This window comes from Berghia stephanieae, chromosome 3 (assembly GCF_034508935.2).
Source record: "Berghia stephanieae isolate SIO BIC M18660-M18661 chromosome 3, UCSD_Bste_1.3, whole genome shotgun sequence".
Lineage (NCBI taxonomy): Eukaryota > Metazoa > Mollusca > Gastropoda > Nudibranchia > Aeolidiidae > Berghia > Berghia stephanieae.
In genome coordinates, this window is record NC_088362.1 from 61,613,153 (window position 1) to 61,627,149 (window position 13,997).

Here is a 13,997-nt window from a genome sequence, read left to right on the forward strand (position 1 = left end):
TCATATTTTGAGTAGTTTCCTTTGCTGTCCAGGGATTGCGGAGAATTTTCTGGTAGCATTTCATTTCAAATGTGTTGATTTTATTCTCATCTTTTTTTTTTGATTGTCCACGATTCACATATGGTAGAATATTTTATAAGTTAAATGCATTTTAAATGAAAAGATATTGACCGTTTTGTTTTATATGAATTTATAGATGTATTCATATCAGTTATGCCAATGAAAACATTTTATAATCAACACATATGTAATTTCAATGGCTTATGGTCTGCTATAGAGAGCCAATAGTACCGTGAATCTGGAATTTATCCTGGTGTCTATACTGTGAAATGGACACTAGCAATTGTTTGTTACCCTTTGGATAGGATGCTAGTCAATCGCAAAGTACTTGAATAAAACTGATGGCGTCCATGGCTTTCTAAAAACTTTAAAACAAAAATGTCTGTCTTCTTTATCAATCTGCTTGTACAAATCTTTTGTGTTTGTTATGGTATTTGTGATATGGCACATACCGTACATATTGCCACAATATTCCAAATTACTTTCCACAATAAGAATGACTGGGTGGGGTTCCTAACATCCCATAGTTGGCAGGGAGATACTAACTGCGTCTTCTATCCCCCTATACCTGTCTACCAATTGCTTTCTGTCTTTGTTTTGGAATGAGATTACTTGGTTTTGTCCAGGTCCTGGCCGTATACCCTAGCTGGGAGGGAAACAGTCAAACATGTAGAGAGAGTTTTGGGATATGATATTTTTTGTCTTGTAAATCATCTCTCTGTTATGCACTGTATTGTTGTGTTTGCATATTATATATAAAGATTTGAGTGTATCCCTCTTAGTTTGGACCTTTACTTGTGTGTGGATGAGACTTTTAGGTGATCTCAAACTAAGTACTTTTATAGTGTGCTCTTGTAATCTAAATATTTTCCTATTTGAACAAATTCCCCTTTATCTTACCTTTTCTTGGGTCGTTTAATTGTAAAACTATAACTTTTTACTATCCCATTTTCTTCCTTTTTACTGGCGCTGATATGACCTTAGTGTGTTGCAATTGGTGTAAAACCCTTAAGAATGAACAAAACAAAACAATAAGAATGTTGCTGCTTGAAGCTCTAAAAACTTATTTTAAAAAACAAAATAACTACAAAGTGAATTATGATAATAATGAAGTTAAGCCCGAGCTGAGCTTCGGCTTTGACATTAATTTTTAATGGTGTCGTTTTGTACATTTCCCCCCATGATTCCATAGTAAATTACAAACACTGAACATCATCACTGTTTTTGTTTTTCTTTCTATTTTGTTTTTTTGGCGGTGTCAGGCAAACAGCCACAGTGGATGGAGTAATCACCTTTGACAAGCTGACTCCTGGTACAAAGTATGCCTTGGACGCTGTCACCATGAGTGGGCAGGAGAAAAGTGATGCCATCTCTGTCACTCTTTACACAAGTAAGGAATATTTTTCATCTTTGAAATCTCTTAAAACTATTGAAAGAGAGATAAGGGGGGAAATCAAAAACTCATTCTGTTATTTATTTATTTTCTTTACCATTATTATTATGATTATTTTCTTTTATTTATCCCAAAAGATGAGAAAAAAAAAAAAGTGGGAACAGGCACACAGATATTAAAAATTATACAAATTATGAATTTATCTGGACAATAGTTAGGTATGCAAATTTTTTCCAAGTTTCATAATGTGAGAGAGAAAGGATTGTTAAAATCTAAGAATCAAGAAATGGAAAAATACAAAATTAAAATTACTCTTTAATGACCCCCAATGCAAACAGTTTTGAAAGCTCAAAGGGAACGATGTTTTCATTATAACAAGATTATAGAATCATGATAATAGCTCACAAAAAATGAAGTTCTGCATATAAGCATGGTCTTGCCCCAACCCAAGCATCTTCCTGATTCCAGAGGGCAATGCTTATAAATAGAGGCTACTGTATAGACTTCAGCATCCGTTTCATCCTGAGAATATTCTGTGTTGAGACAACTGGTACATTATTGTTTTTTTGAGGATTTTCTTACAGATTGAAATTGCAACTGATGAAGCAACGTTGATAATTAAATATATTATATAATTCATTTTCTATGATAGCTTCTTAAATCCAAAACACGTCATATTATTCTGCAAAGTAATAAACAAAAAAAATACCAAACATGGAACATTTCGGGCTCAAAACTCTTCTTCAGCTAAACATAAATACACAACTTAAAAACCAGTTAATAGATATTTGTATTTGTTGTGTTTTTATTTTTATTTTTTTATTTTTGTTGTTATTGGTTGAAGAAGGGGTTTAGTCAGAAACGTTCTGTGTTTGGTATTTTGCTGCTTTTTTTTGTTCGAAGCTTACTTAGTTTTGTTTCTTACCTTTTAGAGTCCACAGCTTCTAGCTTAGTATCAATTCATTTTCAATGAAAGCTCCTTGAAACCCAAACAAATATAATTCTAAATGTTCTATCCTAATATAAAATTTAGAAAATAAGAAATAAAATAAAAATACCCTTTATACATCCCCAAGGGGAAATTTGTCGTTAGGGTCTATCCCAAGGGAAGACCGGAATAACCCAGGCATTAGCCGCAGTGCAGCGCCGCAAAGTGAGCTAGGGCGAGGTGACTTGCTCAAGGCCACACAATGAGGCGGATAGTCGAACTCGGTACCTTTTGGGTACAAGCAAAGACTACACCGCTGAGCCACACTGCCCCCTTGTATCTTATATCATTTTGATTTGTGAAGAAATCGTTCAGATATACCAATTTTCTTTTTCTCATTGTTAAAATGTTTTCTGCTCTATTCTCCAGAACCGCGGCCACCTCAAAACCTGGATGTCCAGGTAGTCAACAGTACCAGCATTCGAGTGGTGTGGGGAGTGCCAGATGAAGGCGGATACGACAACTTTATTGTCACTGTGGAGGAAACAGAGGGAGGGAGTCAGCAACTGGTTAGTCAGTATAGCCTAGTGTTATAGAAGGAATGAAATTGACATCACTCAGCTCTTTGTTATTGCATTTAGACAGACGTTTTTATGAGTAGTTCTCACTAAATTCTATCAATCAGACTATAAACTTTTAAGGTTACACATTATTATTATTATTTGATATAGCTCCAGTATCCACAAATAGTGCTCAGAGGCGCTTTACTATAGTTTTTTTTTGTTGGTATCACATATGTTCATTCATTCGACTACAAAATCAACACAACAGTCACACACATATCTTGTTCGAACTTCACATAGAATCACAATAAGCAGAATGAAAAAGATTGTTTTTTCAATGCCGTTTGAAGACTGGTAGACTTTAACATTGTAGGGTTTTAGGTGGTAAAGAATTCCATATGATTGGAGCCGAAAATGCAAAACTATGCTCAGCAAACTTTGTTCTTGGGATGTTTTTCTCCATTAGCGAAGAACTGCCGGATCACAGAGATCAAGTTGGTTTATATTCCCTCACAAGACATTCAAGGAATTCAGGTGATGCATGGTGAAGGCAATTGTAAACAAAACATGTGATTTTCTATATTATTCTTTTCTCTATTGGAAGCCAGTGTAGTGACATAAGGACCGGTGTTATATGGTCCCAAGGCTTTGTCCTTGTAACTATATGAGCAGCTTTGTCATCAACTGTAGTCTGTTCAGCGATGTTTTTGGTAGACCGTACAGCAGAGAGTTACAATAATCCAAGCGGCTGGTTAACAAGGGCATGGATAAATGTTTTTATGTTTCATCATGAATAAAATTTCGTATTCTGCATATCATTTGGAGAGTGCCATGAACCGTCTGACAGCACTTTGTTATGTGCACGCACATGTCTAGGAGAGTATCAAAATAGAAACTAATGGCATTGGAATTTTTATTAACGGATTTGCTGAAGGACAGTTGGTCAATTGAATTTTAAAAAATAAATAAAAATAGATGTATAAGTAGATAAATGAAATTCCCTTTATTCATTCTCATGGCAAAATTTTTTTTATGTTCTATCTTGAGGAAAGATAGATAACCCAAGCATTAGTGACACAACTGAAGCAGTAGTGTCTTCATGTCGTGCAAACGTTTGATTGTCTAACTGAATTGAGTTGTTTCTTGATATGGTCTTTGTTTCCTGAAGGTGAAAACAACGTCTGAACTGGAGGTTGACTTTAATGGTATCATGGCTGGTACGACTTACAATGTATCTGTAGTTACGGTGAAAGGAGACCAGCAAAGTTCTGCCTTACAGGAACAGAATACAACAGGTAAGGACTTTGGAATGGATGGGTGCATGGGTGAGTGTATGTATGGATGGATGGGTGGGGGGGGGGGGGGGGGTATGGATGGATTGATGGATGAGTGTGTGGGTGAGTGTATGGATGGATGGATGGATAAGTGGTTTGGATTAAATGGAAGAAAATCTTCACTGAATGAGTGGGACGAGTTGTTTTTGTCACTATTTTTCTAATTAGAAATTTATTTTGTGTACTTATTTGCCAAGACTATCAGAGCTTTTATTTATTAATTTTTTTTTTGTATTTTTTTTTTTTTTTTACTTTAAAAAATTATCTATACATATATGCTTTATCTGTGCACTTTATGCTCTCTCTCTCTCTCTCTCTCTCTCTCTCTCTCTCTCTCTCTCTCTCTCTCTCTCTCTCTCTCTCTCTCTCTCTCTCTCTCTCTATATATATTATATATATATATATATATATATATATATATATATTTTTTTTTTTTTTTTTATGTTGATAGAAAAAAGCAAAACAGACACAAACTCTATTTGTTAGCAGCCATTGTTGTGCTCAGTTTGGTGTTCATGATTTAAGCCAAGAGTTTCATTCAAAATTCTTTTGTCCTTACCTTTTTAAAAAGAATATTTACATTCTGTAACTGTTGCTTCTTTTGAATCTGCTGTTCCTATTGCTCTTCCACTACCTCTAATATAATCACCACATGACATTACTGCTACCACCACTACTACTATCACTACTATTTCTGCGGTTTTAAATGGTTACAGAACTATAAAAAAAAACTTACAAACTCCATGTGACTAAGTTAGAGCCAAGAGCGCATAATAATCTGACATTTTTATCGCTTACAATGTTTCTATTCGTTTTTCAGTATTTTTCTTCTCTTTTCTAGTTCAAAAGAATTTTTTTAAACCTTTTTTTGTATTATTTATTTATTAATTATTTATTTATTATTATTATTATTATTATTATTATTATTATTATTATTATTATTATTATTATTATTATTATTATTATTATTATTATTATTATTATTATTTATTATTATTATTATTATTTATTTTTTTGGGGGGGGTGGGGGGGGCAACATTTTATAATTCATGAACTGTTTGAAAATGATAAAATGTCATGTTTAATACAGGCCTGCCAAGTTTACAGATTTTAACCATCAGTGTATACCAACATACACATATTAACAGGTCTGCTAACCTGCATTGTTATGTCCTCATGATTGTGATTGGAGTCACTCTCAAACCAATGCAATATATTCCACCATTCCAGCAATATAAATCAAGTCCATAATCGCACTCAGTTATCAGACCTATTGATATGGACATATAGGTATAAACTGATTGTGGCTACATTTTTTTCTTTCTTGAAATCTGGATCCACCCCCCTCCCCCTCCCCCGAAAAGAAACATTATTTGTTTAGTTTCATTACCTTTGGCAGGCCTGTCAATGTATTGTGTGTGTTTTCAATCCATCCCGTTGATTTCCATTATTTAATATTTTAAAATTAAAAGCATGTGTACAAATCAAATGTATGGAGTCTTGTGGAGGCTTGTGAACCAATGAGTCGCATTCATTCCTGCTCGACTTTTACTCCATTTTACCCTGATTCAAGCCCTTTTCCTTTCCCTTCCATCTAACAGTAACAGTCTTCTACCCCTTATCCTTCCTGATGGATTGAGTTTTGCATCCCGATCCCAAAATCCCATGTCAAATACAGTCACGTATTTATAATTTGAAACCTCAGTTCACAGAAATTTGTCAGCAACTTCATCATTATAATGAAAAAATTGAAATTTTTTTTACCCCAGCTCATAATTTGAGACTTCTGTTTTTTGAAATTTGGATTATAGAGATGTGACTGTAACCCAGTAGTGCCCAGTTGTTAACTGCTACCTGGTGATTGAATTATTTTAATTTCCTATTTATTTTTGAAAAAAAGAAAAATTCTGAACAATTAACGTGTCCTTTTTTTTTTTTTCTTCTAAAACATGGAAACATGTATTGGCTAAAAGACATTGTTGATTTTATTTATTCTGTAAAGGAGGAGACCATTTTTGATGATTTTTTTTTTATTTTGCTTTTTTTCATTTGTTTTTTCATCGTTGTGCAGCTTTGTGATCTAGTCGTATAACTATACTCGCCTTTGGACGGGTTGATCCCAGGTTCGAGTCCTGCTCTGAGTGGTACAAAGTTGAGTCCTTGGAAGTCTCTTTACTCACATTAATTATCTCACCATACCAAGGTGTAAAATGAGTTCCTGGTCATTAACAGTGTTGTCTCGGTCAAAAGAAATTTGTAATATTCCTTACACGTGTGTCATGTCTTGTCCTACATGTAAAGTGCTACTGTTGCCAACGGATGAATTGTGAAGCACTTTTATCATGTTGATTGTGCTATATAAATGCTTAAGTTGGCAGAAGTATCTCTGTGATTAGTGAAAGTGTAATCCAATTATTCTTGCCCACGACTAAATCCACAAACTCATATAATATGTCCAAACAAACTCAACTTCACCCAGCTCCCCTCAGCGTCTCAGACATCCGAGTCTCAATCAGAGGGATCGATTCCGTCACTCTGACTTGGAACCCTCCTGTCGGGTCGCATCTCAAGGGTTATGCCTTGACCTTTGACCTTACCAACGTGACCCTTCTGGAGCTGCCGGCGGCCACCACCCAGTACAAACTGGAAGGGTTAGAACCGGACACCAATTACACTATACAGATCTTCACCTTTGCCATACGGCCGGATGACGGTGTCAAACTGTACAGTTCACCCAGACGATTTAACTTCTCTACTTGTATGAAAAAAGATTCTTTGCACTTATTTTTTTTTTCTCTTTAAAAAAAATTTATTTATTTTTTTAAATGTTGTTTTTGATAATTCAATTTTTTTGGGATAATGTTTGGTCTTGCTCACGTTATATGTATATATGAGGCTGTCTGAGAACACCCGGGAAGATGTGGCAAGCTTTGATTCGAGATATGAGCCAAAATCGAAGATAAAGTGTTTCCCATAGCAACAAATTTTATTCAGAAAAAAATTCATAACTTGGGTTCTAATAGACATAGAAAGAAAATTTAAAGTGGTAAATGATCAGAAAGATGTGGTCTACACCACTGCATACATAACTCAATTTATGAAATTTGCGCATCTTTCCGGGTTTTCTCAGCCAGGTTTTTATAATTTTATTTATTTTGTGAGTATTTTATAGAGGTGTTGGGCACAGATAGGTAATGTTTGATTTGAGAATGTGTTGTTTTAATATATTTTTTTTTGGTTCCAAATGTTGTATTTTTATTTTAACATCATTGGTGAAGGTGCATTCACTAATGTCAAGGATTTCTAAAATTGATGTTGTTTTTTTAATTTTCAGGACGACAATTCAAATCGCATTAAAAGGGATTTTTATAGACAAAAAAAAAAAGCAAACCACCCCCCTCCCCCCCAGAAATAACAAAGAACAAACAAACACGAGACAAGAAAATAACCCACACGTTTCGTATGCAATTATATTTCTAAAACTAGATAAAACCATTTATTTTTGTTTTGTTTTATTTTATCTTTCCTTTGAGAACTTTGAATTTCATTTATCAATTTTCTATTTTCCTGCTTGTTTGCCGTTTTTATCAATAAGTCTAAATTTAGTGATTTCGACAGGACAACTCTAGATAAATTGCAATGTTAAGTTATTTAAATAGACCTTCTGCTTGGATTTTCTCACCTCACTCATGTGTAAAATGAGTACCTGGTCATTCACAGGATTGGTCTGGCCAAAAAAGTTTTATATTGCCTTAGGGGCATTATACCTCAACCTACATGCTAACTGTTGCTTTTGGTAGGAATCCCTTGCATAGTGCTCTGAGCACATAATTTAGTGGATATTGAGTGTATAGAAACCCAAAAGTTATTGTGCTTTTTTTTTTTTTCTTTTTAATCATCATCATTTGTATCTCTTAATTATATTGGAATAGAAGACTGTGTATTTTACAAAGTGTAATTTACAAACTGCAACTCTCATATATTATTTAGCCATCCCATTTGATCTTGGTAAGTAGTATTGATCTGAGTAATGGAACAAGTGCTTTCCTCTTTTGTTCAAGTGGATGGGTAAAAGTATTTTATGTTGCAGCTAGACGCTTCATCGGCTGTCGTTCTGAGTCTAATGAAGTTACATGTGTGAGGTTGTGCAAAAAGGTGGCTTTTGTTAGGCTTCGACAAAAATATCAAATTAAGAAATTAGGAAGCAGGTACCGATGTAAGATAAAGATCTGAACAAGTGTGTATGAAACAGTGCCAAACAACCCGAGCATGAAAAATATAAGGAAAAAAACAAAACACTCCTAGTCGAGGAAGACTAATTTTTTGGGATGGTATATTTTTTTGTGCGGCTATGTGGTCTTGTGGTATGACACTTGCTTTCGGATCAGAAGCTCCTGGATTCAAGCCTTACTCGGCGCATAGTTGAGTCCTTGGAATAGGCTCTTTATTCACTTTCTCTCACCGTACTCAGGTGTAAAATGAGTACCTGGCCGTTAACAGGGTTGTCTCTGTCCGAAAAAATTGTAATATCCCCTAACAGGCGTCATGTCCCGTCCTACATGTTAAGTGTTGCTGTTGGTCAGAGACCCCTTGTAAAGCGCTTTGGGCACGTTTAATGGATATTGTTCAGCTCAATTAAAAAGCTCAATTATTGTTTTTTTTTTTTTGTGTGTGTATTTTTCTTCCTTGCTATGTCGGGCTCCATTTCAAATACACTTGTTCAGATCTTTATTTTAGACATCATTGTTGATGAAATAAAGAACTATGGAAGATTATACCCTTTTTATCAGTTTTCTCTGGAGAATCAATCCAAAAACGAAAGGTTTGAAACCAAACGAATTGCCAGAAAAGCTTCTCAAACTCAAAATGTGATTAAAAAAATGTGGACAAAGATGTTGCCATATCGTGTGTGTGACCCACTGTCCCAATGTAGTTTTATGTCGGGGTGAACCAGCCACTGAAATCGGACTTAAAGATTTAAATTATGGAATTTTATTGGAATCTGTATGCTTCATTGAGAAGAATAGGTATTTATACAGTCGTGTCTCTCCAGTCTGGACACCTCAGTTCCCAGCATTTTGCCTGGATTACAGAGACATCTGGATAGTGGAATCAGTCTCTAAAAAATAAAAGTAGTCCTTCTGAGCCATGGGGCCGGTTTCTATAGCGTAAAACAGACAATAGTAATTACTTGCTACCCTTTGGATAGGACACTAGTCTATCGCAAAGTACTTTCCACCAGATTTAACAAACCCAGCTACCCAATCACTGCTGGGTGGACAGGGGGGTCAGAAAAAAATCTCGACTGCACCTGGGATCGATCTCGGTCCCTTCGATTGTGAAGCAAGTGCTCTACCAACTGAGCTAATAATGAGCTAATAAAACCCATCAATATCTAAAGTGTACAAATAAAGAAGAAAAAAAATTTTGGGACCTGTCTGGACAATGGAGACATCTGGATTGTAGAGAGACGGGACTGTAGTTCTATAAAAAACTTAAGTGTAAGTCTTAAATCTTGTAATTCTAAACGGTTTTGTTTTTTTCTCTTTAAATTCAATTGTCGGGATCTGGTTGATTCCGACATACAAGTACTTAGTGGTGGGCCATACATTTCTGTTTGCCAATAAAGCCATGACTCGATAAGAGGGTTTGCCATACCTCGTTGGAGTGTTACAAAACCTACCATTTGGCATAACCTGATTGACTATCTATATTCCAAAGTCTTTTAGTTCCATCATTGTGTGTGTGTGTGTGTGTTTTTCTTGGTACAAGAAACAATGCATGTTCCATTATTGATTTTGTTTTTATTTGTTAATTTCGTTGTTTTCAATTTTTTTCTTCAGTATTCTTTAACTATCTCTTTCATTCTTTACGATATGAATGATAACATTCATCATGTGTCCTAAATGCTGTGATTTTCTTTCTTTCTTCTTTTTTTTCTTTTTCTTTTTTTTTTTGGTCAGGCCATCAACATAAATGTGTTTCAATGAATTTTAATTTTAAACTACTAAAACTTATGGGCTGTGTAGAGTATTGAAAAAAATTTACAACAATGAATACAGCGATGGAATGTATAAATCTGTTTTCAGTCCGATGTGTTCCGTACAAAGTATTCTGCTCTTTTTTGAAGCTGTTTTATTCGCTATCTATTGTATTATTTGATAGAAGCCTGTAGTGTTTCCAGTTATTTATTAAAAATGTCTTAATCATAGTTTGCCAAATTCTGTATTACATTTCTTTAAAAATATCATTTTAGCTTCTTATTCTCATATTGGTGGTTTCATTTTTAGTATTATATGACGGTAGTAAACCTCAAAATCTTTAGAAGAATCCTTTGTTTCTGTTTAGTAAAGTGGAAATTGATGTTATATTTTAAAACCCATGTCATGTCATCATCATCATCATCATCATCATCATTATCATCATCTTCATCATCCTCATCATCATCATCATTGTTATCATTATCGTCATCGTCATCATCTTCCTCATCATTGTCATCATCATCACCATTCATCTTTATTCATACACTCATCATTTATGTAAAATTATGTGAACAATCTTTATCATCTCACAACACAAATAATTTATTTAAAAAATATCCCCTCATCGTTTTCATCATTTGCATAGCATCTATCAACCTTCTTCAATTCTTTGCCTTGGAAAGTTTAATAGTCTTTTCCTCCACACATTTCCATGTCAACCACCCCATCAACATCAGCGATTTTTGACGCATGATCAATCCCATTATAAAACTGCATGATATTTTCTACATCTATTTTCCATAAAAGTCTAGCTTTTTTTTTCTATTGAGAAAAAATATCTTGTTTTTCTTTTTTTATCAACATGCTGATTGCATGCACGTGCCCTGCTCCTATTGTATCGTAATTTGAAATGGTATGATGTATTAAATAAATCAAGATATAAAGTTAAATTTATATATAAAAAAAAGGTTGTATGGCATACGTTTGAGTTGTTATGATAATCACATTACTGTCTGCATCTTATGCATACAAGCTCAAAAGATAAGTTTAGGCCTCAGGCCAATCAATTGTTACTTGTTGGAAACATCTTAAAACAGCCTTTTTGAAATTCACTGATTATGCATGTCATCTTTTAGAATTAATGATTTCCATCAATAATTAAGTTTAATTGAATACTTAATGATTAAGTCTCGTCAAAAGATAAACATATCAATAAATAAATTTTAGAATGATTAGTGTCTTTCGTATAGAAGTTTCGAAAGCTGATACCAAGAAACTTTACTTGCCTTTTTAATTTTTGTGTTGTTTTTAAAATTACAACTGCCCATGAAATTGGTGATGGTTTTTATATTTTAAAAGTTATGCACGTTTCTTTTACCCTTATAAGATTTAACTTGATTTATTACACAAAATGTTGAGATTTCAGATCCATGTAATACCATTAAAAGAGCAAGAAATTTTAATTTTCATATTTTCTCATAAATTGTCATTCATAATGTATAATGCTTTCTTGTGCAGTTCATTTTATATTTTAGATAAGTGTATATTAAAAAATTATTTTAAAAATTAAATCATTGATTTTATTTTCATCGTTGAAATATATGGGTTTGTCATGAAAAATCTGTGGTAATATACTGTAATCATTCAGATACGAGTATGATTGATGTCGATATTTGTGATAGTCAATAACAATTTTGATTTCTTACAGTTACTTGAATATCACATCATGTATTGAAAGGACAATATTGTTTCCTAGTTAACTTTTCAGAAGATAAGATATACTTCTAGTAGCCTTCAAACATTTTAAAAGATGGATTTTTCACGGTTGTTTCTTCAATATCACATCATGTATTGAAAGGACAATATTGTTTCCTAGTTAACTTTTCAGAAGATAAGATATACTTCTACTATAAGCCTCCAAACATTTTAAAAGATTGTTATTCTTAACGTTGCTTTTCAAGCATATTTTGTAGTTAAATTCAAATCAGACTATTATTCTAAAACACCGTAAGTGTTTTGTTTCTATTTCTACTTCAAATCAGTCTTACACTTTACGTGTTATATTTCTACTTAGATCCCGAGTCTGTGGCAGCGTTACAGAAGGTGGACGCCTCACAGAATAGCATCACAGTCAACTGGACAGATCCAGCAGTAGGAGACTTCAATCTCTACAATTTGGGCATCAAGGAAGAGATCTCTGGAAGGGAGTCGAGGCCTTTGTTTTTACCCAGGTGGGACTTGTGTGTGAGTGTGTGTATCGACTTTTGATATCGTCATCTGGGATAACTTTGCCTCTGTGAATTCGGGGCATATTGATTAATCTTAGCTTTGTTGCAGTTATTATACCCGTTAAAAGATTTGCATTTTTAACAAAGGAAATAATTGCCACAAAACTTAACAATCTCTTATTGGTCCAAATTTCAAGAGGCAAAGCTACCCCAGTTGACGGTATTATCATTTATTGTGTAAAGGTCGTTTGAAAGGTGTTATGAGATTCTTTCACTTGAGGATTTCATAGAAAAGGCTAAATTTATCTCTACTGCAATCGTTATATATGCATGGGAAACAACCCTGTAATACTATTGCCTTGATCTTAATCGATTATATCATTGAGTTATGTCCTTTGAGCAGTAGACATCTGTTACCGTGTCGTTACTGTTGTCACTGTGTAGATCTTGTTGGCACAGATATGGGGAATGGAGTCAAAATGTTCTCTACCCGTTTATTAAGCATTACTTATGACTAGAACCCAACCTGGTTTACAATACTGGCCTGTAAATCTTCCGACTATTGACAGATTTCCACCAGTACTATTTTGCTCGATATATTCTGTTAGGTGCTGACATTTAAAAAAATAAAATAAATAAAAGTAAAAATAAAATTTGTAACGTCAAAAGACTGAACCAACAAAAAAACCAACAAAAACGAAAATTAATGAGTTTTATTTCTGTCTGAAAAAAAATAATAAATTGTAATATCGCCTAACAGGCATCATGTCTCATTCTTCTTGTTAAATGTTGCTGTTGGCTAGGGACCCCTTGAAAAAAGCTTTGAGCACGTTTAGTGGATATTGGGCTATATATAAGCTCAATTTATTTATTTTTTCAAAGTTCATACATTATTTCTCTCTTTCTTTCTTTTTGTTGTGCCAGATCTCAGACAAATTACACGTTTGAAGGACTTCTTCCTGGCAAAGTGTATCTGGTGGCCATTAGGACTGTGTTGAGATTGTCATCGGGGAGACAGAGATACGGAATCCTGGTCAGATTGAGGGCCGTCACTAGTGAGTATTTTTTGTTCGGGTCTTGATGTCAACATGGCAAAAATGTGTTATCGTTATAATAATAATAATAATAATAATAATAATAATAATAATAATAATAATAATAATAATAATAATAATAATAATAATAATAATATGATGATGATGATGATGATGATGATGATGATGATGATGATGATGATAATAATGATAATAATAATAATGATAATAATAATAATGATAATCATAATGATAATCGTAATGATAATAATAATAATAATAATAATAATAATAATAATAATAATAATAATATTAATATAATAATAATAATAATAATAATAATAATAATAAATAATAATAATAATAATAATAATAATAATAATAATAATAATAATAATAATAATAATTAATAATGATAATAATAATCATAATCATAATCATAATAATAATTAATAATAATAATAATAATAATAATA

General features: G+C 33.2%; 1 protein-coding gene across 7 annotated transcripts in view; it reads left to right on the forward strand.

Moving 5' to 3' along the window:
• LOC144968140 (tyrosine-protein phosphatase 10D-like) overlaps positions 1-13,997 on the forward strand; it is an 85,012-nt gene that overhangs the window by 31,654 nt on the left and 39,361 nt on the right. For 5 of the 7 annotated variants that reach the window (XM_078906157.1, XM_078906155.1, XM_078906153.1 and 2 more), the window contains exons 12-17: positions 1,323-1,450; positions 2,811-2,950; positions 4,113-4,239; positions 6,758-7,036; positions 12,334-12,490; positions 13,412-13,542. In XM_078906157.1, the coding sequence (XP_078762283.1) occupies positions 1,323-1,450; positions 2,811-2,950; positions 4,113-4,239; positions 6,758-7,036; positions 12,334-12,490; positions 13,412-13,542 (962 nt within the window). The remainder of the gene's footprint in view (positions 1-1,322; positions 1,451-2,810; positions 2,951-4,112; positions 4,240-6,757; positions 7,037-12,333; positions 12,491-13,411; positions 13,543-13,997) is intronic. The other 2 variants (XM_078906159.1, XM_078906158.1) reach the window with 1 other exon arrangement.